The 26,268-nt window shown below is 36.8% G+C and overlaps 1 protein-coding gene across 6 annotated transcripts in view; it reads right to left on the reverse strand.

The window, feature by feature from the left end:
- LOC116714382 (teneurin-3) overlaps window positions 1-26,268 on the reverse strand; it is a 193,402-nt gene that overhangs the window by 161,948 nt on the left and 5,186 nt on the right. For all 6 annotated transcript variants that reach the window (XM_032554922.1, XM_032554920.1, XM_032554919.1 and 3 more), the window contains exons 2-3: window positions 14,624-15,115; window positions 12,614-12,889 (exon numbers count right to left, since the gene is read on the reverse strand). In XM_032554922.1, coding sequence (XP_032410813.1) covers window positions 12,614-12,889; window positions 14,624-14,894 — 547 coding nt within the window. In that variant the 5' untranslated portion in view covers window positions 14,895-15,115. The remainder of the gene's footprint in view (window positions 1-12,613; window positions 12,890-14,623; window positions 15,116-26,268) is intronic.

A 26,268-nucleotide genomic window follows, 5' to 3' on the forward strand; every position in this document is an offset into this window, starting at 1 on the left:
TAGGGAATCTTCTCCTGTGGCATAATGAGTTTGACAATGAAAGTGACACTGCGTCCTCTCTGGACCTTGCTGTGTGATCAATCATAACAATAGCTCACCATTTCCTCCTCTAGATACTGACCTTTCTCCCTTAAGGAAAGTAAGAGAGTGCAGGTATTGGGAGTGTGTGTGTTCCTCTCGATTGCACCATCACCTTCTTTCCAATCAGCCCTTGAAGTCTTACTATGAAGCCATTAGACTGTCCTTTAGAAGAGGAGCACTGCTCAATCAAACTGCCCTACTAAAGGAATATGGATTTGTTTTATTTTGCAATGCAATCTATTTTAAGCATGGATGACACACTTAGAGATTTGGAAGAGGATGACATCAGGATCATAAATATATATATTCTAAATCCATCATATGAACAGTTAAGAAGGTAATCTGATGCTTTTACTACAGCCAGCAAACTTGCCAACATTTCATGCAAATATCCATGAATAAGATTATTTCAGGCTGATTTTGCTTGAAAAGAGTCACAGAAAAAAAATAAGAGCAGCTTGTGGAGAGAGCTGTCAACAGAGACACGGTACTCCCACCTCTAGGCCTCGTGTCTCAGATCAGCTAAAAAGACATATTATTAATAGTTTACTAGTTTAGCTTCTGTTTGCATTTCTGTCTGAGCACTTTCATAGAAAACCTAAAGAAACAATCAAAACAGGAGTAAACCAGTTCAGTTCAACTTAAAAATACAAAATTTATCCCAAAGGGAAATTAAATTTTATTGTAAATTATATCATCCAAGTAACTTCAAAGAGTCATTGTGGATGGTGATGCGTGGGTCAGAAACTCTCCAGTAACAGTCAGTCTCCAATTAATCTGAGGAGGCCTCTGACTGAAGACTGTTGCTGTATAGACTCATTACTGAAGACACGCAAACAACTCAATATTCAGGCAGCAGAAATAATATTCCACAGTAATATGTGTGGCTGCTAGAAAGCCCTGCTAATCCACCTTATTTGCTTTTATTGCTTCTTTTTAAATCTCTGTCTGGTGTTGGAGTCGGGAAAATGGTCCTTGCCCATTACGAAGGGTGGAAGAAATGGTTTGAACTTCCTCCTCCTCTTTCTGCTCTGCATCCATGAAGCCTCTTTTTCAACTTCTCTGGGGTCATAGGTAAGGTATTATTTCAGCTTTTGAGATGCTAATCAGCTGCCCCGAGTTGTAAAAACAATACCTTGTGACCATGGTTACGCATCATAATAAGACTTCAAAAGTAAAAGAAAGTGAGAGAAAAAGAATCTGTTCAGCTGCACAGCATCTGAAATGCCTCGACCCAAAAATTGAACAAAAGTTTACAGAAAGAACAAATCATAAACATAACAGAGTTACTCCAACATGCCGCCACCATAACCGGGCCAGTCTAAAATTTTACAGTAATCTTCTGTATTTTAATGTGACTAAGACCAACATGTCTCTTATTAGGAGTATATCTATAAAAGACTTTTAACTACTTTTAAACAGCTTTATCTTTATGTAGCAATAATCTGTACAGAAAGCACAGAAAACATATTTCTAGATGTTACAGCTTTTTATTCCATATTTTTGCTTAATCTATGCAACAGAATCTAAAGAATAATCCATTTTTAAAGATGATAGAATTATCATTGTATTAATCAGTATGTTACAATGTTTTTGCAACAGAACAGAGATGATCTAACTGAAAGCAAATCATCTTTGTTTTAGTTTAAAACATTTGTGTAAAAACTGTAAATATTTCAATAACTATTTTTTTTATAAAGAACTTTGAAAGGTCATGTCTGTAGTATAATGGAGAATTAAGTCATTACTGGCTATAAAGTACACTGTAAAATTTGAAATTACAAAAAATTTATATATATATAAGCCTCACCTCTGCAACCTTTTTCTCTATGTTCTAGGATTTTTCTTTTTTTTTTAACATTGTCAAAATGTTTTTCAATCACAATCACATATCACTGGCTACTTTCAGTAATAGTTTTTGAATGAAAGACATTGCTGGAATTTTATACTAAAAATCGAAAGTTTTTAAAAGTGATATTAAAAAGAAGAAAACGCTTCTCTTAGCAGGACCTCAGTCATAAAATATTCATCATCAATATAATTTTTTATCTCTGGTTGATGTCAGTCTTTCTTTGAGGCTATAAAGACTTTATATGAAGGAAAAACGCCAGACATGAAATGTTAGTGAACAGAATTCAAGCATTTCTGTGAAACATAAAAAAAGCAGAAGAAACACCATTCCTATCACAGCAGAGAGTAATTTATTCTTCTGTGCTCCAGAAACAACACTATGCAGGACCCTCACTATGTACAAGTCTCAATCGATGCATTGTTAAATGAGACAAACATAGCCAAACTATCCAATGCAGCAGCAGGTTGCAGATTGAAGGATCTTTTCTGTGGTGAATGTAGAAATGAGCTGCTATCATGACGTAAACTGACTGAAATTCTAATTGAGATGAAAGCTTTAAAATGAAACTTTTATCCATCTGTGTAAAAAAGAGACAAACATTTTTTTTTTCTGCAACTATGAATATCATGTAAAGAAAGGCTATTAATTACATGTGTCTAAACCTTTATCAGCAATTAACAGAAAATATGTAAGCATGTTTAGTGGCATTATTTTTTATCTCTTAATTGACCAACTTCATAGAAGAGAGAGGGGGAACCTCTGGTTTATCATTGGAGCCTAGAGCATTAAAACTCCACTCCATGGCTGAAGATACTTTGCAATTCAAACACTTTGGCCCCAGTGTCTTGCTGAAGGACACAGCGAAGCAACAAGCAAAAAGACTTTCAAAGCATTCCAACTGCAGACATTCACATTCAGGTGCAGGGATCACCTTGATCTTTACCTTTCTGATTGCTAACGTTAAAAATGGCAAAACAAAAGGTTAAAAACCGAAACCAGAGAAGCAACAGACATAACTAATACTCCTCAGTCCCGAGATACATGACTAAAAAGAAGACACGAAACCAAATGAAACTGATATGATAAAGGAGTCTGGAGACAACATCTAAAAACCGTATGTCGATCCAGAACAGGACAGGAAAACTATACCGGCCCATATGAAACAAAGCAGACGAGGATACTGTATCCTATCTGCTCAACGTTTGACCGTCTTCTCAAGGTTATCAGTTTCCAGCCATCTCTTTAAGCTGTGGTATTTCCTTGCATGCAACAAATGGAAACAACTAAACTGCACTCTGAATTAATCACACTGCAATCTCTCCATGACACGGATGTTTCCCTGTGAGACCTTTTCTCGAGGAAGCCGAGGTAGATGGCTGGGTTCTGAAAACCATTAATTGTAGAGAAGATACCAGACATACATATAATTACCAACAAAACTAATGGATCAACTTGATGATTTTAGTCCCAAACATTAATATTCATAGAATATAAAAATGTCTTCTTGTCTATTTCCATGTTGCACGGTAATACAATCAGTCAATTAGGTTGTGTGATGAAATGAAATGAACCATTTTCTCCTGAGGACGGTAAATAGTGGTCTCGTAATTGACAAGTGTAGAGTAATTCCTAATCGTAATGACAAGTCCTGCAGTCTCCTTACAGAGTGTGATTAGTGTGAGCCATGCAGAGCTGAGACATTGTTGCATGCATGATGTGAATTACAGGGAAAGGAAGAGTTTTGACCCCTATAAGCAAAGTTTGGACGCCCAAAAAGAGGTGAAAATATCAGATTGGGAGGTATAAAGCATTTATTTATTCCCTCTAAGTAGTGCATTTTATGTACATGTAAAAGAACCTTGTAAAGAAGACCCTAACCTGCCTTTACTGATTAAACAAGCTATAAAATAAACCTCCCTAGTGAAGCGCTACCATCATTTGATCCAAGCTATGCAGATAAATAAATGTTTTTCTCTGAGAAAAGAGAAAGTGGTTTGTTTTTTATTAAGTGGGAAGTGTCCAATAGTGAATAAATTTAAACTATGGCCGACAATTTACAGCCTCTTAAAATATTAGAGGGCTGTTTCACTAACACTGCCTTGCTTGGGAAAGTGATTTTATTATTGATTTATATACAATCTTACTTTTGTTAACTTTTAATCTGGGTGTGTAATGTTGAGAATTTTCTTATGGGGATTAATATAGTATTTCTATTCTATTCTGTTAAACCTATTAATACTGACCTGCAAGACTCAAATTAAATGCTAACCTCAGTGTTGTGTTTTTATACCATAAAGAGTTATGCATTGATAAAGAAACAGCCTTTTGGGTCTATTAATGTTTTGATTTTTGGATTTTCTCTATCAGAAATGAGCTTGGAAATACATTAAAAAAACTCATTAAACATTTGTTTTTTAGGTGACTCATCATGGAAACACTGAAGTTTAAATGTAGTTTGATTATTTCTGATGCTTCAAATATTAAAATGCTAAAATTAAATCATCAGCAAAGTGATATACACCTCAATTTTTACTAGCAAATAGCTGACAAGTGGATAAATAAAACCACAGTTTTTAAAAAATAATATTTAAAGTTGTTGAAATTCATCACAGCGTTTTATTTGTATGCTCTTGTTGATCTACGTATATCTTTCTTGAAAAACATGGGTGGGACATAAATGAAACAGCACCTCGTATGGACTCAATATATGCTTGTAGCAGTATCAGATACATTTCAGGACTGTGACAAAAAAAAATCTGGTACCTGAAATTTCAGTTTTAATTTTTTTTTTTTTACATGGAAATAAAATTTAAAAAACTTTTTATTGATGTTTAGCCACAGAAACAGCTTGTATATTGACTTAATATTAAGATTTCATATTGCATTAAATTGTAACACAAGACAACTGCCTTTCTGTGGATCAAAATATAAAATAACCCAGTTTTGCAACTATTGTACTCATGAATGTGACTGTAAGAGGCGCTGTTTCTTGTGTAAACCTTGAGCTGCAATTTTTCCATAACAGGAATACAGTTTAGCAAAAACATACAAAGAAAAACATTCTGCAGACAAGAAAATTATGGACAACCCTGAGCATCCTTTTCATGAAACTCATACAACAACATAGAGTCTTCAGTCAGAGGCTCCTTCAGATTTGCTGTAATACAGACTGCTACAGCAGATCCTTCTTGCCCAGAGCCATCCGCATCTACAACAACGCTTTACAAATCCTATGATAATATTAATTACAAAAACAATTCATTTCCCCCTTGGATAAGTAAAGTATTTTTGAATTTGATTTGAATTGAATATAGCATATTTTTTTTAATTTGGATGAAGAAATGTATTTTAATATTTTTTTAGCACTTTGTGAGCTCTTGCTCACCCCTTCTACACCCCGAGGTGGGTAGTACCTAGTTACATTTATTTAGTTACATTTAAAGTAACTTTTTGGAAGACATGTACATCTAAACAGTGGTTTCACTGCAGGGTATAAGAATGTGCAACAACTGATACATTTTTAATTTCTCTTTGGACCAATTTAGGTTTTTATTATTTATAACCTAAAAAGAAAAGTTCAAATTTATCTTCATGTGTTTTTGATTAGCAAAGAAATATAGTTTATATTTCCATTTATTATTCAGTATTTTAAAATGAAAATCAAATAACCACTCCATTTAGTTTTTTCATTACATTACTGGGTTTTTTTTTTTAAATCCAGCAACTAAAACATGCAAAGACCTTGGAGAATCTCAGGTTAAGGTTGTTGAGGATTTCCTGAACAGAAAACCTGTCGGGTCAAAATTATTATTTTTTTTTGTTTGTTTGTTTTTATAAAAAATAGCTCACAAATGTCTACTAAGTTCTGATCAGACCAATTATTTACTGTGTGTGTTTTTTATGTTTTCTTTTTGTCCCTTTGCTGCCATAACAACCACAGTTTGTATTTTTCACAGCAGAATAAATTATGTTGACAGATTTCCAACTTTCAGGGTTTAACTTGTACCCTGGTCATCTGTTCAGCAAACATTGCTTCAGGAAATACAAGCTGGACAGATGAAACAGCTTTTTAAGATAAAAAAAAATGTCCTCACTTCATTAAGAAACAAAAGAAAAACACAACTGCTGATTATTTCACACAAAAGAGTTCACTGAAGTAAAATTACAGACAATGCAATTTAAGAATCAACTACAAAAAATAAAGGGGAAACAAAACAGTGATTAATGATTACTGGATTAGCATAAATTTAATCCCCCAAAAATACAATAATCAATTAACCAGTGATTATTAAGCTCACAGCTCTAAAATTGCATATCTTAAAATTATAGCTCTATTTTTATTTTAAATATTTCAAAATTTTTATTTGAGTTTTTTTTTGGGGGACAAAATATGAGCATGAAATAAATCAGTTTTCACACTGAAATAAACAAAAGATGTATCTATTTTCTATGTTTATTTTATCATCTCAAATTGGTCCCTCCTTACATTAAACCATGTTTAACTTCATAGTAAGATTTGAATGTCTGAAGCATATGAAAAACACATTCATTAGGAAATACTTCTAGAGATGCAAAAAACCATCTTCACATTGATGTTATTTGAAATTCTATCTTTGAAGTATTAAAGGGACATAGTAGCTTCAAGAAAATCAGCTTTTCCTTATTAATATGCAAATTTATACAGCCAGACACTCCAAAGTCTAATCAGATCATCTACTCAGTGGGGGGTAGCTGTGGTGTGTGAAGAAGTTTTTCACTATGTGGTGCTGTGATGTTGTGAATGTGCCTGAGCACAAGAATAAACCAAAGAGACAAGAATGCCATCATTGCACACACCGTGAGTCAGGTTGTAGAGAGGAACTAGGTGGGGGGAAAAAATCAGAGATCATTTTGTCGTTTGAGCTGAAAGAGGCTGAAAAGTCCCTGACCTCTGTTCTTCCAAAACAAGAGGGCAGTGACCCCTTCAAGACTTTCCCAAATCACTCTAAAACAGAAAGCAATGTATGAGGGCTAAGCACAACAGCTGCCATGACATCTCTTTGCCGAATCCTATATCCCATCACCCTGAGCACTTTACAGCGCTGGCACTTAAGCAGTGACAACAGCAGCCAGAAGAGAAGTGGTGACAGTAAAAATGATGGCGATCAAAGCAAACCTCCTCCTTTGACGAGGCACCAAATAAAACTCAGACACACCTTTCTAACCCCAATCAACAAATCATGAAACAGTTTGCGCTGCCAATAACTGGATATTCTTCAAGCATCTCACAAATGACTGTCCCGCCAGACCAAAGGGTATAGGAAAAAAAAAAACTGATATTATTTATTCTTTTAGAGTTCAGCTCGTGTCATGTTGAATTATGAAAGCGGTGAGGAAGGATTTCTTCATGCTACGATCAATAGGCTGATTCCACTGTCACAATACAAGGCGCAGATCTGAGACAGGAGTTTGACAGATGGCTTGTCACCTCCATCAGCGTGACGCCCCTCCGGCATGTACGCCAGTGTGTGCGCGCAAACATGTCCGCACATTTGGTTGATTTCTCTAATCTTAGGAAAGTATAGTGTGACAAAAACACCAAAGTGAGATACGGAAGTGTGTGTGCACGTAATGAGTGAGCAGCAACATGCAGAGAGGCATGTTAGAGGATTTCTGTGCTCCAAGGAAAGCTCGCTGTGCTACAGAACACTTTGCCGTGACTTCTCTCCTGATTTAATTAACCTTTTACTGGCTCTGTTCACGCAGTAAATCTGCTACACACAACTGTAAAATGTCTATGACCGCTGTGTAGACCTGTGACTTGAACAAATTGAAATTCTTTTCTGCTACATCCCCCTAGTAAACACTCCTGGATAAGAACACGGACATGCAAGGCCCTGCTGCTTCCCCACGTCCTCTATGAAAGCATGAATGCAACACACTGTTTCCCACAATACGTTTGGACAGGAGGTGCAGGCCACAGCAGACAAAGCCTCTACAAGTGTCCCTTACTGGCAGCTTAGACAAAGAGCCTGGTGGGACTGCTTGCCTGGCAGTTTCTGAAGCAGATTTCCTCAACTAAAGTGTGGAAAGAAAAAATGTCCTGTTGCACAATTGACTTTAAGGTAATGGCACAAGAAGCTAAATCTGGATCAGGAAGCAAAGGGACAAAGATGACAAGGACAGAATAGGAAAAAAAACAGAGTAGGGTACCAGTGAAAGATAACAACTCAAATAAAAAATAAAATAACGTCCCACACCCACTTTGACAACAAACCATTTAAAAACATTTTCTATAAGCTCCAACTAGGCTACTGTAAGAAAAACTGGCTATAACTCCAATTTATACCAAATTTTAACAGGAAGGATCTAGTTTAATCTGGGATCAACTGACTCAAACGTGGCTCAAAACAAAACAAAAAATTACAGACATTATGGCAAATTTTAATTTAATTCTACATTTTTATGGCAGTTGATCACCATAATAAATATAAATTCTTTAATTATCAATAAAATAAACAGATGCAGCATGGTTTATGTATATGGGTACAAAATTGTTCTAGAGGTAAAATGTGGAAGGAGGAAATTAAGGTTTGAACTGGTGAGTGGGGAAAAATGACCCAAATATCTTACAGGAATATTTTATGCAAAAGCAAATGCTCAATAATAATAATAATAATAATAATAATAATAATAAATAGTTATTTAGAATAAATAAATTCATTAAATAATATGTAATAATAAAACAAATATAAATATTGAGATTAATATATAATAAAATACATTATAGTTATTATTACCAATATTCTATTAGCAAATATAATTTCGACCAAAATTTCTTATAAGCTGCTTGCTCCTTGTGTGTAACTGTGTTTTTGTCTGCTTCTATTTACGCGTCTTGTGTGTCTGTGTGTGTGTCTGACTATTTGTATGTAACTGTGGACAGAAATAGAGTAAAAGGTCATCTGTGGTTAAACTGTGAGAGGAACCAGAGGCTGCCTCTTCACACCCCAACACGAGCCAGGGGGGGAGCCCCCTCCAAGGCCGCAGACACGGATAAAAATCCCAGAACACGGTGGCTCTTTAGCCCAGGATGGTAGACATTACCGGGAAAGTGGTTTGCTTCAAACCAAGGTCCAGCAGGCATCAAGTCCCTCCTTTAAACAATAAATCCACCTGATATGTTTCATAAAGTTGAGGAAAGCTGTTGTCAGGTGCTGAAGCTCTCCACCTGTAATACCTAACAAGTGAGCGTGAGCTTTCTTAAACCCTATTAGGAATACACATCAACTGGGCCATGCAATGTTTTTGCTGCATGAAGTCATTCATGTTTTATGAAGGATATAATATTGATTTTAAGGCCAGCACAGCCAACATTGGAGGTGTGTGTGGGGGGTGATCAGTCTCTTTGGTAGTGTTGACTTTTCCTCCGAGGATGCTCTTTGACCTAACACAAACATACTGAAATATAAATATATAAGCAACCTTCACAACAAGGTTTTCATTTTAAAGAGTGCACTCTAGTAGTTAGCGCCCCAAGCTGGAGAGAGACGAGCACACAATGGCTTTTTGTTTTGTTAGGAGGGAATTTGTTCACATTTTTAAATCAAGACATTTTCTGTCCTTAGTTAAAATTCATTTTCTTCTGGATGCCCTGACAGAACCTGAAACAACTCTGAGCACCAAAGATCATCCTGAGGTATTAAATCTTAAATCTGGATCACATTCACAATGGGTTTTAACAAAAAGATGTCCATATTCGCAGTTAGAGTGGGGAATTACAACATGTAGTTTGCTGCATTTTAAATTTTTTATCATTCTTAATATTTTTAACTATATTTAATCAAATTAAAATGTCTGCGAGAAACTAGAAATGATAGGGACACAAAGTGACCCACATTCAACTCCCTTTGAAATCCCAATTAGACTTTGCATAACTTAAAAAGGTCCTTCTAGAATCATTGATACTCTCTAATATGACTAAATAAACCCAACTATGCATAAGTATATCCCACCATAATTACTGTTTGAACTGGAGGTTTCTCTCTTTTTATTTTTTTAAAATACATTCAACTAAATTTTAATTGTGTTGCAAAGAACTTCAACTTAAAGCATTAATGATTTATTCAATTGTTTAAACTCTATAATTAGAATATCCAGGTAAAATATTTTACAGGAATATTTTATGCAATATTCTCTGTGTGGAAATTACTTTTCTATGACCTTTTTTTTTAGAACCAAGGGCACTCAAAGAGGTTTATAATGCTTATTTTATTTATTTAATTAATATATTTATTTATTCATTTATTCATCTGCCTTTTCTCCATACAACACGTATTTATTTATTTTGAAAATAAATAATTAGCTGATATTGCTTGAATAAAATAAAAAAATATTTCAACTATAGATGTCTTTGATGTTTTAAAAAAAATTTTTAAAGCCACTAAGAAAAAAGACAGAAAAACATAAATAAAATTAAAAAAATACAAAGAAAGTAGAAAAGGAATAAAGAAAGGGAGAAACAAAGACATACAAAAAGACAGAGAAAAACAAAGATGGAAAAGTAAATAAATAAATAAACAGCCCAAAACTAATACACAAACACGGAAATATTGAAACAATTTTTGGGCTAATTTAGAAAGCCTCCTGTGACACCCATTATCTTCTGAATCAAATATGCAAAAAACTCAATTTCTCCCTGCCCACAAAATAAATCAGCTTTCATTCTTCTTGCCATCCCATATGAGAATTTACGGAGCTGCAGACTGACCCCCCCGGTGACCCCTCAGGGTTCATCTGTTTAGGTAACCGACCTCTATCCCTGAGGTGAATATCTGCAGATGCCACACGCTGCGAACGCACACAGGCTTCGGTACTTGTCTGTGTCGAACACTCTGCAGAACAGAGCAAATTACAATGAAATATCGAGTTCATTTATGAATAAGTGGGGCTGAACGGCCCCTTGTCGGAGCTTCCGCATGCATATTGAGCTGATAGAAACCTTTGGATGGGTCATTTCTCTTAGCTGCTTCATTAAATAGTGAAAGTCAAAAGTGCAATGCTTCCTGCCAAAGGAAAAAAAAGACAAAGATCTATAGAGGTGGAACAGAGGCAGATTTTTTTTTTTTTATTCTGACTTGAAACGCAATAAACCAAGAAAAGGTTATAAAAAGAGACAAAGTTTGAATTTTAAATGATGTGAAACTGAGAATAAGAAAGAATTCACTTTTTGCAACATTGAAAAAAAAAAAAAAATGTCCTGCAATGACCAAAAATATAGACTCACTCCTGCCTTGTGAGTGACCTTAACTCCCAGCAGGACATTGTTCAAACCTGAGCCAATCAGCAGAAGCTACTTGAGGCGTTTCCTGACTGTGGAGTGTGCAGGGGTGTGTGTGAGGTCACACACTTTTAAGTGGTGGCGGCGCAGAAGGAATCAAAGCACAGGAGAGGATCTATTGAAGCAAAGCTCTGTGTTCTCCTGCAAAATGGACCAGCCTCTTGAGATGCAGTTTCGTTTCTGGCATATAGAACAACAAATGTGTCCTGAGTGAGGCGCCGAGGAGGTGAGGAGCATTTCCTTTGAGGCCAGTTTCAGGAACAGATGCTTGAATTTGAATTCTGATGGCATTTTGAAAAGGTAGAGGACTAAGTCAGCTCCCCCACCCCGGTAGACGAGCTCCCCGTGATGAATGCTGCTATTAAGAAAATGACTTGTCTCAAATGTCAGACTGTGGCCAATGTTTTCAGTATAAAAATTGATAGCAAGAGAACAAGACATGTTCTTTTTTACCCTCTCTTTAATGTCCTTGCCAGGAAAGTTTAATAAACCCTAATTATTTGAACTGCCTGCCATTCTTTGATAACATCGATTTCTTAAAAATAATTAGAGCTTTGCATCACATGTGTTACAATGGTGACACCGTAATGATGATAAATGACATATGAAGTAAAGAGAGCTTTCAGAGCACAGAACTAATTACAACAGAGAAAATTAATTTCAAACCAAAGATTAGGAATACACCAAAATACAAACAGGTCAGATGATCAACTTAAAGACTTTATGATACAAAATGAAACTAAAGTCATTAAACAGTAAAATACCAGCATGAAAGAATCAAGCTGTGAACTCAGTGTGACATAAATGAGCCTAAAAGCAGACAGGTACACATTTAAACAATCCATAAACATTGCCTCTCTTTGGTATAGAAAAGATTTGCCCTCTTCAAACAGAGAAGCCCAATCCTCCAGCTCAGGTTTTCAGCATGATCAAATTTGCACTTCAAACCATTGTGCCCATTTAATCAGCCATTATGTATGCCCAGTCAACCACTGCAGAATTTCTAAGCAAAATCTCAGACTGAGGCGCACAAAGCTATCTTTGATTCTGCGATAGCCCATGGGGAAACTTTATCAAACTCCTCGGCTTCCCGCCGAGACGGACCAGGTGACTAGCAAGCACTCAATCTCAGGGCAAAATTTTTCTCTGAATGCAGCAAAGACTCTCCCCTTTGATCCAAACAAAGACAGCTGCAAATGCCTCTCTAAAAAGCTGCCCCACCAATCACACTTCCACCTCCTTCCACCAATCAGGAGCTCGTCTGCAGCACCAACCATGCTGCTGCTTTTTCTACCTAGTGATTTTCTTCCACTTTTCGAAGCAAAGAGGGGGGTGTGAGATGCAAAGTGTGCCCTACTCACCCATCTCAGTGTCCGATTTATTGTCCATTTCCGTGTCAGTGAGCGTGAGCGCCGAATTGGAACGGCTGGAGAGGCATGAATTCTGCCCAGATTTTGCCCCCGTTCCCCAAAGAGTCATGGTACGTTCCGGTGATACAGGTTCATGGTTTTCTGTGGCAGCCGGCCCCCGGGTGTAGCTGCTGAGTGGGTGGGACAGGCCGGTCTCAGGGCAGAGAGCCAAGCCTCTGCGAGCTGCTGGCTCACAAATCCCGAGCTGCCTCAATGAAAATGTCTGTCCTGTAAACGACAGCAAGTTGTAAAGTTAACAAACCGAGAAACAACCAGGTTAATAACCAAGAACACAACCTCCTGATGAGTATTGTGACATCTGATTCGTAACATCTAAATCCCCCACATTTTCTGCAATCAATTAATAAACAAAATATTCTTAAACCAAAATAAAGTATTTAGTTGTGATAATTTTTTTTTTTTTCAGGCACACACAATTTAGAAAACATTTTAACTATGTCAACAACACATGGTTTTTGCTTTCCACTTGCAGCTAGTTAGGGCTTCTATTCTACATGCACCAGAAAAAAATAATAAGCTGTCATAACTGTCTATGCATTTTTTTCCCCAAGGGATAACGCACAGCAAACAAAAAAGCTACCATTGAGTTCAGCTAGTAGTTCCAGAATTATGGGAAAAACTATTCCAACTTTCAGTTCACTGTCTTCCATGTAAAAAAAATAAATAAATAATATATAAATATATTTATTATAATATTTCTAATTTTATATGTAGGTATATAAACCCTATGTTCTATAAGGCCAAACTATATAACTATATATAAATGTATATACTGTAGTTAAAAACACAACATAAAATTTATTTGATTGTTGAATAATTATGCAAGTGACAAAAACCACAAAAAATATTATGTTTTTATAATTAGATTTTTTTTTTTTAATACAGCAAGTATTTATAAAATATTATTGCATTAAGGAAAAAAATGTTTTAGTTATTCTATTTTTAATTTTTTCTACCCTCTAAAATATTAAACAAGTAAAACTGTTTGCATTTTATTTTGGTTATTCACACACATGTAGGGGTGTGTGTACAAGAACCAACACACACACACACACACATGCTGAATGAAGTAGATATGCTCTTTAAATCTGGCATTTACCATTATGATCTAAGAAACAGATTCCAACTCTAAATGTCTACATTAAATTAAAAAATAAAAGCAGTTTTCTTCCCACAACTTCATCTTGATCCCATTAAATCTGAAACGGACACCAATTAGCACTGGGAAAACGTACGGGAGTAATGGATAGATTTTCTGATTGCAATCTTATGAGCCCAACGAGTGCCATAAAATAGAGTAAAGTACTCAAACTTTTTAATTACACAATTTAAAGCAGCTTCCACCAGCCAATTAAAAGCAAGTGTTACTTTTTAGGCACTGTTTTTATATTTTACCATAGTCCAGAATGGTTGGAATGTTTTATAGGATCAGGGGAGCCCATTGGATCATGTTCTAAATGAGTTTTCTCCAAAAGTTTCAGAAAATAACACTTGATTATGCCTTTGTGACTTCCTTTAATTGTGTTTACCACAGTCTGGAGGACTTCTTGGGATATTGTGGGGTTTTTTCACATCAATTTTGCATAGATAAAAAGGATAAAACTGTGAGATTTTTCATTTTGGTAAACAAATGACAAAATCCCTGCATCCATGTTCATTTTCCTAATTAAGTCTCACACTAGTAAACAGCAGCAAATCAACAAGGATATGAAGATTTTGTTACTTATTGTATTTACTAAAGTAGAGAGAAAGAAAGCTTCCACTTTTGTAAACTGAAGGAGTGTTTTTCCATCACTTCCACAATTGAGCAGTCACATTTTAAAAGAAAAATGTTAGTTAGACCTTTTCTCATATTACTGTCAGGTAAACATGTACATCATATTTCAGAAAAGTATCTAACATATATGCAACATTTGATAGAAAAAGCCTGTTTTCACTAACCAGGTCTGGTGTATTCTGCTGTCTCCTTGTGGACCATCTCCTTGACTCTGCCTCCAAACAGCATCCGTGAGGGGTCATGGTCGTAGGCCTGCAGGGTCTCGCTGGAACTGTACGATTTCTGAGTGGGAACACGACAGGCTCCGTTGTCCCGGTCCGTGGAGGAAGCTGTGTAGCGCCGCTCCCGATCCTTGTCTCTCTCACAGTCTCTGTCCCGCTCCCTCTGGCTCTTGGACAGCGAGCAGAAAGGCCGCTGCTCCCTCACCCTTTCCATGCTGCCGGCATGCTGGGCATCCAACTCCCTCCCTTTTGCTACTGACACTCTACTGAGGCGTTTACCACTGGATTATTTCACTTTCTTTCAGCTCCCCCTTCCTGCTCTCTCTGGGCTATGATTCTCGTCCTGTGACTGATTTCCTCTCCAAATCCCTCCTCCTCACTTCTGAACCCCTGTCGCTCTTTTCTTCAGTCCATTCGACTGTCCACCTGCTGCACCTGGGGGAAAAAAACGAGAGATGAGGAAAGGTAGCAAGGAGCTCCGATAACACTAATCCCACAGCTTCATCTTCAAAACCACACACTTATCTCGTTCTCACTGCCCCACCCCAACGCTCCCTCCACACTTCTGAAACTTCACCCATGAACACTTGACTTTTACTCTTGAACAACTTCCTCTTTGTTGTGCTCAGATGTTAAAAGTGGGTTTAGCTCCTGAAACTTGACTAAAAACAGTAAAAAGTCTTTTTGTCAATTTGTTCATCTGGAAAATATAAAACATAATCTAAATTTACAACATACTAAAATAATATTACAGCAAATATTTTCATTCTGTTTTGCAGTTTTCATTTAAATACACAGAGGAGCAACGATAACGAGGGCGAAGACACAGACTAATTAAAAATTAATAGCTCCTATATATATTTTGTTAGGCTGTGGCAGCTAAGTAAAAAAAATATAGGAGCTGGTCCCTAAATTATTAAACCTTTTACTTATGGTGCTAAATATACCTGCACACAGCTACTTGTTTTTTTAAAGATCTGCCTTGAATTTCTGCTTCCACATCACTAAAATGGAGGTTAAATGCAAGTTGTTGTTTTTTTGGAATAGTCAAGGCTCTGAAAAATCATAACAGAAAATTGTTTCCTGGAAAACTGCCACTGTTGGAGAGCAGCCGTTTCCCCAGAAACCTTTATGCATTTGCAACAGGAATTATTCATCGTGAGCCCAAACAAACTGAAGAGTGAGGAGAAACCTCACCTGGATCTGTGGTGGAATTCAACCCAAAGAGAGAAGCGATGAGAAGTTAACTTTCTGTCGCAGAAGGATTTTATTTTTCATTGTTTTATAGGAGAGGTGAAAAAATTGTGGACTCAGTCTTTCTCAAATTGTGTTTGAAAGAACTTCTATTCAGTTTGGATCTTAACTTCCAGTTTTGACCAAGAGACGATTAAAAATCTTCAATTCCTTGAATAACACGCAGATAGCCTTTTAGTGTAATACCAAACTGCAACTGTGCCCTCCTCATTTTGCCCCTTCATTCTTTAGTGTTTCATACCAAACTTCAGTCCATTTTTTCGGGCTATCAAATGGTATCAAACGGTTGCGGTATAACCGCCAGGCAAATATTTTATACCACCTTTTACAACCAAATATATAAAATGATTATCTGCATAATTTTAATAACTCACTGTAAAGACATGTAGTTATATGACTCCAATAAATCTCATCTAGCAGCAGAAGGTCATTCTGCTTATTTCAGTTGGATCAGATCAGCTCATAATCCTATGAGCCAATTGGATCAAATTGGGATAAGAACTAAAACAAAAATAACTGAATAGGGGTGGGCGATACTGCCATAAAATTATATCACAATATATATATATATATATATATTAAATCCATAAAAATATCACAGACGATATTCCACGTTTTCTGCTTTTTCCTTTTGGGGGGGGGAGGGATATATATACATACATATATACATATATATATATATATATATATACATATATATATATATATACATATATATATATACATATATATATATAAAGTATATATATATATATATATATATATATATATATATATATATATATACTTTATATATATATATAAAGTCTCTGTTACAGTGACTTTATAAAGTCACTGTAACAGAGTTACAAATGTGCCTTTTTGTCATTGATGCCACTCGTTACATCACTACATTAAGAATCTTCATATATAAATATATACAAAAATCACACATGTTTAATGTCTGAAAGAAAATATAAAATTGATAAGTAGAAATAAAGAAACAGCCTGAAAACAGCTACAAAATGAAAATAAAAATACTTCGGTACCCAATTAAAACATTGGTTTTACAAGATGTTAAGTTTTCCCCCCTTATGTTTATTTTTTTAACGCAAGCATTATGTGTCAAACTAAGAACCGCGTTTAACATTTTTATAAGAAAATATTCCTTTTAAAAATGCTCATCACCAAAATATACGTCAATAAAAGTCGCAAACAGTAAAAGCTTTGCACACTTCCTAAACATCAGGAACTTAGTGACGGTCAGTGTTTTCAGTGTTAGCTTGCCACCCTCCCCGCAGCGCCGTTTTCATTGCTTTACCAACAATGACTGAAGTTTGTTTCATAATTTCCTTAAAGGAACATCTGATTCGGGACACGAAGCAATAAAGCACCTTCAACTCTCGCTTCTACTGATTTACTTAAATGTTTACGAGTTAGCAGACGCCACTAGCGTCAGTAAGCTAGCTACAGCAAGCTAGCTTCTTCCATTTCTTAGTGTCGTTTCCTGGCGCGTCAAATTAACCGGTGCTTAACAAAATGGTCAGGAAATATCTCTCCTGTTTTATACAGCTCGGTGGCCCTGAACCTTGCGCTAAGTTATTTATTTTCGGGAAGACGTTTGTGTTTGATACAGTTTATTCGCCGTGGCAGATCGGTTCGTTTTGTGTAGTTAAGAGGTGAGCTGCAGCGGTCAAAACACAACAGAAGCTACTGCATTATACTTACCTTAGATATCAGCTAATTCTGTGAAATTCAGTCCAGTCCAATACAGACTGTAAACCAACTGACCAGATTTTTGGCGGTTCAGCCATGTCTGAGTTCACCTTTACAACTTCATATCGCAGAACGCGTGATGACGGGGTGACGTATTTACGCCATGAAATCATGGTACATGTTGTTTTCCCGGGCAACAAAAGTGTATATATATATATATATATATATATATATATATATATATATATATATATATATATATATATATATATATAAAAGTTCATTCTCAAAGATTACAGCGTATTTTAGGTTAACCTTGAAATTTTACTGAAAGCAGAATATCCCTAACCTTCCATGAAGTCCAACTGTAGCAAACAAGAGTTCTGTAAAATTATAATGATGTTTAATTTAAAAATCAATTAGCCTCTAATATTTATCATCATTCTATTCATCTGTTTAACATAAATTGTTTTTCCTTCACATAGAATGATGGATTATTGTACATTTAAGAAGACCAGGAGTTTAAACTAATTCCTTGAACTTGTTTTTTAACCATATTTTTTGAGACTAAGGGGAGCACCCATTGCCCGCACATTCAAATAAATAATGGAAAACCTATTTACAAAACAACTGACACACTTTTTCCTTTTTTTGTCTCTTTCTTTTGGTGTCCACAGAGGAAGGCCATCCTGGGCAGGAAGCCATATTACCCCCCTCTGGATGTCTTATTAAAACTGAAGACATCTATTTTCAGAAAAAAAAAAGTCTATTCATCAGTAAACAGGTTAACAAATTGAGCCGAACACACCAAGAAAAAAACCTCCTGATTTCAGGATCTTCCGTGTTTTTGTATGACCAGCCTGGCCTTTGACAGAAGTTGCTTATATGCACAGGAGCATCTCATATATCAGTTAAAATCTTCCAGCTGGTACAAATTCATAGATGACTTCCCAACTGTGCTCTGCAATGTGAACCAGGGGGATATGAATGTGACCAATACCCTCCCAAAAAAAAAATTATCGTGGAATGTGGAAGGGAGCTGTGGTGTGTCAGAATTGTTTATTACCAGCCATTTTCCACTGCCTCCTGACACACACTCACACACCACGAACTAAATTTCATTTCTCTCTTGGCTGAGCGGTAAGACTGGAGCATCAGACTCCATCTTTTCCCAAATGAGATCTACTTTGTTTCACATCAAGCATCAAAACATTTCAATGAAGCCAGGATAGTGTACCGTCACACTGCGAGATAGCGCCAGCCCCGGAGACTTCCCAAAACCTGGAGCAGTCACCGGTGCAGTGCAGGATGCAGGGATAATGAAAATTGTAAGCTCTTCCACACCTATTAAACTTCCTCCCCCACCTCCCAAAGTTGACTGATATGATTCTGTTTCCCTGAAGGGCTGAGATGCAATCAGCGACAGACTCTCCTGTAACCCTTCCACTCAACTCTCCACACTGCACCCCAAGCAGTTGTTTTTAGATGCCGCAAGCTGTCTCAATCACATCTCATCAGTTTCAGCAAATTGTACACACCCGTCCAGACGGGCAGATTAATGCATGGGATGAGTGTGTGTGGACACGCCCAGGAGCATCCCTGATTACGATCCTCGTCTTCTTTATGGACTTGTAAAGAGATTCGCTGTATGAAGAACAGCTAATGCTACAGGTCTCACCCACTAAGCTGCACTCTGCACTATAGTAGGATTTAGATTTGCGTCCTAATCAGCTATAAGCCCTTGAGTGACCAAGCATGGCCCTGTATAAACATCCCTGTATGACTGAGGATGGGATCTATTCACAGCTACTTCAAGTGTCTTGCTTGTATGTAAACAGCATTGCAAGACATCTGAGAGGTATTTGTGGTAGTCTAAGTTATGTACAAAAGGTTCTAGACACTCTTGTTTGTGCTTCTGCAGTATCAGTAAAGTTTGAACTTAAATAGACTGAATGTGCAATGTCTTCATTGCAAAAAAATCTGCACCCAACCTCTCAAAAGAAACAAAGGCAAGAAAGTAAAGATTTGCCTGCTTGCTTAACTGTAAGGCAGGCCTTTTCACTTTCTACCTTCCTACCTTTGATCATGAAGCTGAATCAGGACAGTCAGTCACCCGTGACCATTCAGTAGAGGAGTCGACAATGCAAAATTAGTGTCACACAGAGGTCCTCCTGCGAGCCACTGAGCCACGGAAGAAGACAATTCATGAGCTATGTGGCGCAGCTCTACACACATCTCAACAACTCCCCTGCCAATCGAATACCGTCCCCCCGACACCTACTGCTGTCCTACACTTCTGCACTTCTTTGAAGCATAAACCATAAACCATCTGTACGATACAGTGAGGGGAAACGGCTCCAAGTCATTTGGCTCTTCAAGGCAGCTGGAGATGTTTCAAGGGTCTGAGATTTACTTGTTTCATGTCTGACAACGAGTATTTTATTCATCAAAGATGTCCGAAAGGGAGTTTTATGCTTCTGATCTGGGATTTGAAAAGGATGACCAAAAGAGAACAAGCAATTTTTTATCTGATTTTGAATAACAAGTATGTTGGTTTACTGAAAATAAACTGAAGAAACCTGGGTAATCTCCACTTTATTCATCAAAAACTCTAAAAATATTATTTGATGACACAAGCAAGGGTGTTTAAAACACAGGGCAACTTTGTTAGCAGCTCTACAATTAGTCAACTCATTAGGGCTGAAATAATTAATTAACCAATTAGTGAATTGACAGAAGATTTGTGTGCAATGTTTGGGATTCGTATAACGATAAATCCCACTTATTCTCTCAGCTTTTAACACCAAGAGAAAACATGTTGGCAAAACGTAATTTTTTTTATTTATGTTTTTAATTCCTGTAAAAAGCAGGAATAAAAAGTAAGGATATACTTAGTATGACAATTTTTAAGATAAAGGAAAGCTTTTGCATTATTCTGCCGCGAGATGGTCCCATATTCGATGATGATTGATGATAAGCAAACAAGCCCACACACGGCTCCCTATTGAAACATTTAAAGATGCATCAATCAACCAGTAGTGGATTTTTTGATTGGCAGGTCTGAAAAATTAAGTAAATGATCCTCATACCTACTAAATGATTCAAAGCTGATGTATCCTACCATATTTGGTATATAATGGCACCACCTAACATCACGCAAGTCTGTGCTCTGTTTGAGCTAAATAAAGATCAGATAAAGGTTAGGAAAATATGTGTCTATGCATAAATAGAGATAATCACTCAGTCTGGGGATTAGCAGATCTGACCTTAAAGAGGACCAGAAATCGGTCTAGAAAAGCCTGATTGGCGCTTCTCTTGATTTGTGTCTGAACTGTTATTAGTGCTTACGAAGCATTATTACTTTTCCAGTTAAACCCCTCCACACTCTTCTTGAAACTAAGCTCTGCCAACCTCAGCTTAGAAAAATAATGTTGGGGTGCTGTGGTGGCGCAGGGGCAAATCACAACCCATGTATGGAGGCCTTTGTCCTCGTGGCGGTAGTTGCAGGTTCAATTCCCGGCTTGGCGACATTTGCTGCATGTCTTCCCCCTCTCTCATTACCCTCTTTCCTGTCGAACTACTTTCAAATGAAGGCCACTAGAACCAACAAAACCTTTAAAAAAAATCATGTTTGAATATCTTTGATAAGATAACCCAAAACAGAAAAATATGTTTATAGAGTAGGATCTAAACAAATGTTTACTAATAGAAGCCAGAGTTTTTATAAGATCCAAAAATAGACAAATTATTTTTATTATTTTGTCTGATACAATCTGATGAGGGTAAAACAATAAGTGTAGCAGCTGAAATCCAGCTGGTTTATGCTTGTTACTTTAACAAACAAAGCATTTTACAAAACCCGAGTCGTCACTGCTGACCGGACTGCTGAAATTGCAACTATTCACCAGGCTTTTTGCCCGGTAATTGTATTTCCACAGGGCGGCTTTACATATCAGCTCAGATCTTCCTGTGTCTGACCTCTGTAAATAATGGTAATAAAGAGTGTACTTGTCCGCACTGGTGTGTCCCTCCAAGACAATTCACCTGCCACCAAGTGGCCCGGCTGTTGCCCCTCACCCCCCACATCGTGTTGCTGGCTATTTGCTGGAGCACAGATCAGACAGCTCTCAGCCACGGGGAGTGGTGAGAGTGGTTGATGGAGCTTGTGGAGATCAGGGCTAGCTCGCTTTAACACAGCCAGCACCTCCAACAATAGCCGCCTCTGACAGCTTTGCATAATTCATCTTGTCGAGTTTCGCTCTCGCTCTCTCTCTCTCTCTCTTTCCTCCTTGACGCTGCTCTCTCCCTCTCCTCTTTCAGTTTATCTTCAGTCCCTTTTTCTGTGCCTCTCGGCGCTTGGAGAAGGAGTGAGGGAGAACCAAGGCAGTGTTCCATCAGATGCCGCCTGTTTCCCCCTGACACCAGTGATTCTGGAGACAGAGGAGAGTTTGTCTGCAGGATGATTCCCAGACTGTGAATCCTGGATGCCATCTGAACCACATTGTTTCCCTTCTTTATTGAGGTTCAATGCCAACATCCCAGGCTGCAAGAGAAATTTCTGAACTGCTGTCTCAAATTAGAAAGAGAACACATTTCTTTTAGTATTTGAAGAAACTAGATTAAATACTAACTGACTTTCCATGAAGCTACAACATATTCAGTATTTTCTTTTTAATATAGTCTTATAAATACTGGTTAATTGAATTGGAAACATTGATGGAAATTATATTTATATAATATATGTAATATATATATAATTTGTATGTAATATATACTGTATATATACTGTATATATATATATATATTTATATATATATATATGAATATACAGTATATATATATATATGAATATACAGTATGAATATACAGTATATATATATATATATATATATATATATATATATATATATATATATATATATATATATATATATATATATTACATTCCTTAAAACTTTCACTGTGTCCTGACAGTATAACATGAGAGAGATAATCTGTGAAAACAGGTTGGTCAGAAACAATCAATAAGAGCCAGGAGGAGGGGTTTAGCACCATCAGTCATGGTTGTAGATGCGCTGCAGCTGTGCTAATGACGGAGAAACAACTTACAGGAAAACTATTTATCCATTCTCATAGGTGGCCATTCCAACTAGTCTAAGCTTTCACTGTAACCTATGAAGGAGCTGTAGCCTAGCAGAGTGCAAGGTCGTACATAAACATAAGAGCAGTACGTACACAAACATAAGTAACAGCTTAGACCCTCCTCCTGGCTCTGATTGGTTGTTTCTGGTGTATTTCTGCAGATGGCTGTAGGACCACAGGGAGAAGAAGAGCTTGATTTTTTTTTTGGACTATTAGTCTCAAACTGTCAGGAATAGTGACAGTTTAAAAAAAAATTGAAAACATATATTTTTTAAATAGTTACCCACTGCAGCTTTAAAACTAAGAAGAACAATAACATTTTGTAAACTACACCTTCACGCAGAAGTAAAAGTGCTGTTTGGTCATCAAATAAATTTTGTACCAGACATAAGGAAACAAAATGCAGAGTCTCAGAAAGGCTCCAGCAGCAACAAAGCAGTCAGTGTCTATCCAGGTGTTTCTGAACTGTTACTGAACAGCTTCTATCCCCCACAACCATCACATAAAGGCACACAAATCTCTATGAAGAACACAGGCAACCCCTAACAACTAATGATGCAATATTATGGTTTGCATTATTAAAGTGGTTGCCTGCTGTGACTGAAACTTTGGTCCCTCAGTTGCTTAAAAGGTTGAGACAAGACATACTCTTTCCCCCAATGAATTCGTTTTTGGCAGTTTTTGCTCCACTGGCCAAAGGCAACGCGGATGAACTTGTTTAAAGAGTTTACAGCTATAGATGTAGCTGAAAAAAAAACATTCACTGGGATGCTGTTTCTATGGTAGGAAGCTTAATACCATAACACCTGTGGGCGTTTGTGTGTGGGTTAACATGTCACTCTAGCGTGTTACAGACTGATCACAGGTCTGTAATGACACATAGTCAAGTTTCTGCCATTCCATATTTCCTTTATTCTGCAGTGAGTGGGAGACACAGAATCGTTATAATGTGTAAAAAAACCTGATTCAGATTTACTTCCTTACTTGTCTGAATGTTCCAACTGAAGAGATGAATCAATTTTTGGTTTCAAATCTGATACAGACATGAATCAAACCAACAGAAGAGAATTTTTTTTAGTTTTTTTCTAAAATTTGTTTTGCTTTTGCATGCCAATTAAAAACAGCATAATGATCAATTGTCTGACTACAGAGAGTGATTGTTGTCCTATATTAAAAAAAAAGGTTATATACATGGTTTTGTACCCAACATTGACCATGTGTCAATTCATGCCAGCCAAGAGCATCTGGTGCCTACTTTGATAGCCAATTTTATAAACTAAGTAATAAATAATATCTACCAGTAAGGGTGTGCCTACATTTATTTTGGTAGAATCAGGGATGTTAATGTTCTAACTTTAGATTTAGCTGGTTTCATACTAGGTAGTAAAATTGTATTAATAACACCTTACTGTTGAAAAAAAACATGAGAATCTTTACTCAAAATAAGTACTGCATATCAAATGGTTGTTTTCAATATGATTTTCAAATTATTCAAATAAATTACTTAGTTTTATCTTTTAATTTTTTCTTTTGTTGCTGCAATCATAATTTTTTTCTGGAAATATGGTGATGCAGTTTTACCAGTTGTATTCTACCAGGGGGGCACAGCTGAAAGAGTCCAATCCCAACTATGCAATGTGCAACATGTTAGATAAGTTTAAAAAATGGTTAGACTAAAACAAAAACCCAGAAACACATTTTGCTGGCTCCAAATTCCTCTGCAAATGTTTGGAGGGATGAGCTTACTGCACTCATGAGCGATGATGAAATCCTGCTCTGTGTTGGATTTCCTGTCTCTGAGTAAGATGGAGAATATTCACAACTGGAGTAAAGTGATGCAAATCTCTGATACAGTCACTTCAGATTATTCCACGCTTCTGGGACTCGAAGCTTCAGCCCTCATAGATGCGGCACATTTAAAAGATAAACAACACCATAGTGAGAGTGAAAAACAAATGATAAAAAAAGCAGAGTTGAACCCACATCATTCTGTTTTTCTTCTCCTGTCTTGTCCCTCCCTGCTAAATCATAGCGGTCAACATCAAATTCTCACTATTTTATTGCTCCGCATTGTTGTGTGTGAATTAAATAATGAAAAAAATTGTATGTGCCAGTTCTAAGATAACATAATAAACAGCACAATAAGCTGAGCAGGGATGTTTACAAATCCCTCAAATAACTCTTCACCAGCAACTCATATGAGTTCTGCATTCACTGAATCTTTTAGTGGAGAGAAGAAAAAAGAAATAAATAATACGAAAGCACAGTCAAATTCAGTTTTTGAAATGTAATTGCTATGTGTGGACAAGTGGAATAAAAAAAGGGGCTTTTTTAACGTTTCTTTTGCAGTGGCTGGATCCCAAATGGTAATAACAGGTTATTCAGTGAATTCATACATACAGGCAGCTGCGTTTATCTGTATCCAAGGATACAGATATTGAACCCAGCTCTTATCAAAATAGGTGCTTCCTTCCGTATCACACAACCAATTACGCTAGACAGTCTTAATTCATTGGGCCTCAGCCTGACTGTGATATCAGCGCAAACGCAACGCCTGCTTCACATATGGGATCTGAGGAAGTAATGCAGTTCATGTGCATTGGCTTTATTGAGAACCCTGCAAGACAGCATCAACAAATTTCCAGGTAATGCTTACTCAGAAAAAAACGGCTCCACGCTGTGTAAAACAAATTCAGCCGCGCAGACCTGTGGCAATTTACAGACAAAATCCATGATCGACCCATTGTTACGGAAATAAATTAAATTGTAGTAATGCCGCGCCTACAATGTGATGACGGGAAAGAGCAATCTCAGTGCCACGGAGAGGCAGTGCAAGTATGAAAGCATTTATGTGCACAATAAATCTGGTAAACAAAGGAGAATGGATTTGACTGATTGAGAGGAAAAGAAGGGAATCATTGATCAAATATAATTTATTCAGGGAAGAGTGGATTTTTAATTGCGAAATTCTCAATCAAATATCACTCGAGCTTGTGTCTAACCTGGACATCTTCTGCCAGATCCTATTCAAAGAGCACTGAGACACATACTGAAGATCAGGACTGGAGTTACATTAGAAATGCTGTGAGCATACAAACCTGGCTAGCAGATAAAAATTCAAATACGGAGAGCTATTCCAAAGTGCTGACACCGGGTGTCATTCAAATGCATCGCGCATGATTGTACCACAAACTAACCCTTCCTCCTTTAGAAAATGCAGGGGCAGATGGAATATACACAGCAATCATAACAGTCGCAGACAACAGACTGGCGGAAAACTTCAGTCATGACTACTGCAATGGGAATGCAATACTCTATCGCTGCTGCAACTACGGGAAACTATAAAATCTGACCAAATAAAGACGCTGATGTTCTGCTAAAAATACAAATTCACATAAATGGTCCAAAATAAATCAATATACTCTCTTCGGTGGTATGAAATTAGAGCAGGTACACACTGCAGACACAGAATGAAAACTCATATCGAGTGATTTTTT

This window comes from Xiphophorus hellerii, chromosome 23 (genome assembly GCF_003331165.1).
Source record: "Xiphophorus hellerii strain 12219 chromosome 23, Xiphophorus_hellerii-4.1, whole genome shotgun sequence".
NCBI lineage: Eukaryota > Metazoa > Chordata > Actinopteri > Cyprinodontiformes > Poeciliidae > Xiphophorus > Xiphophorus hellerii.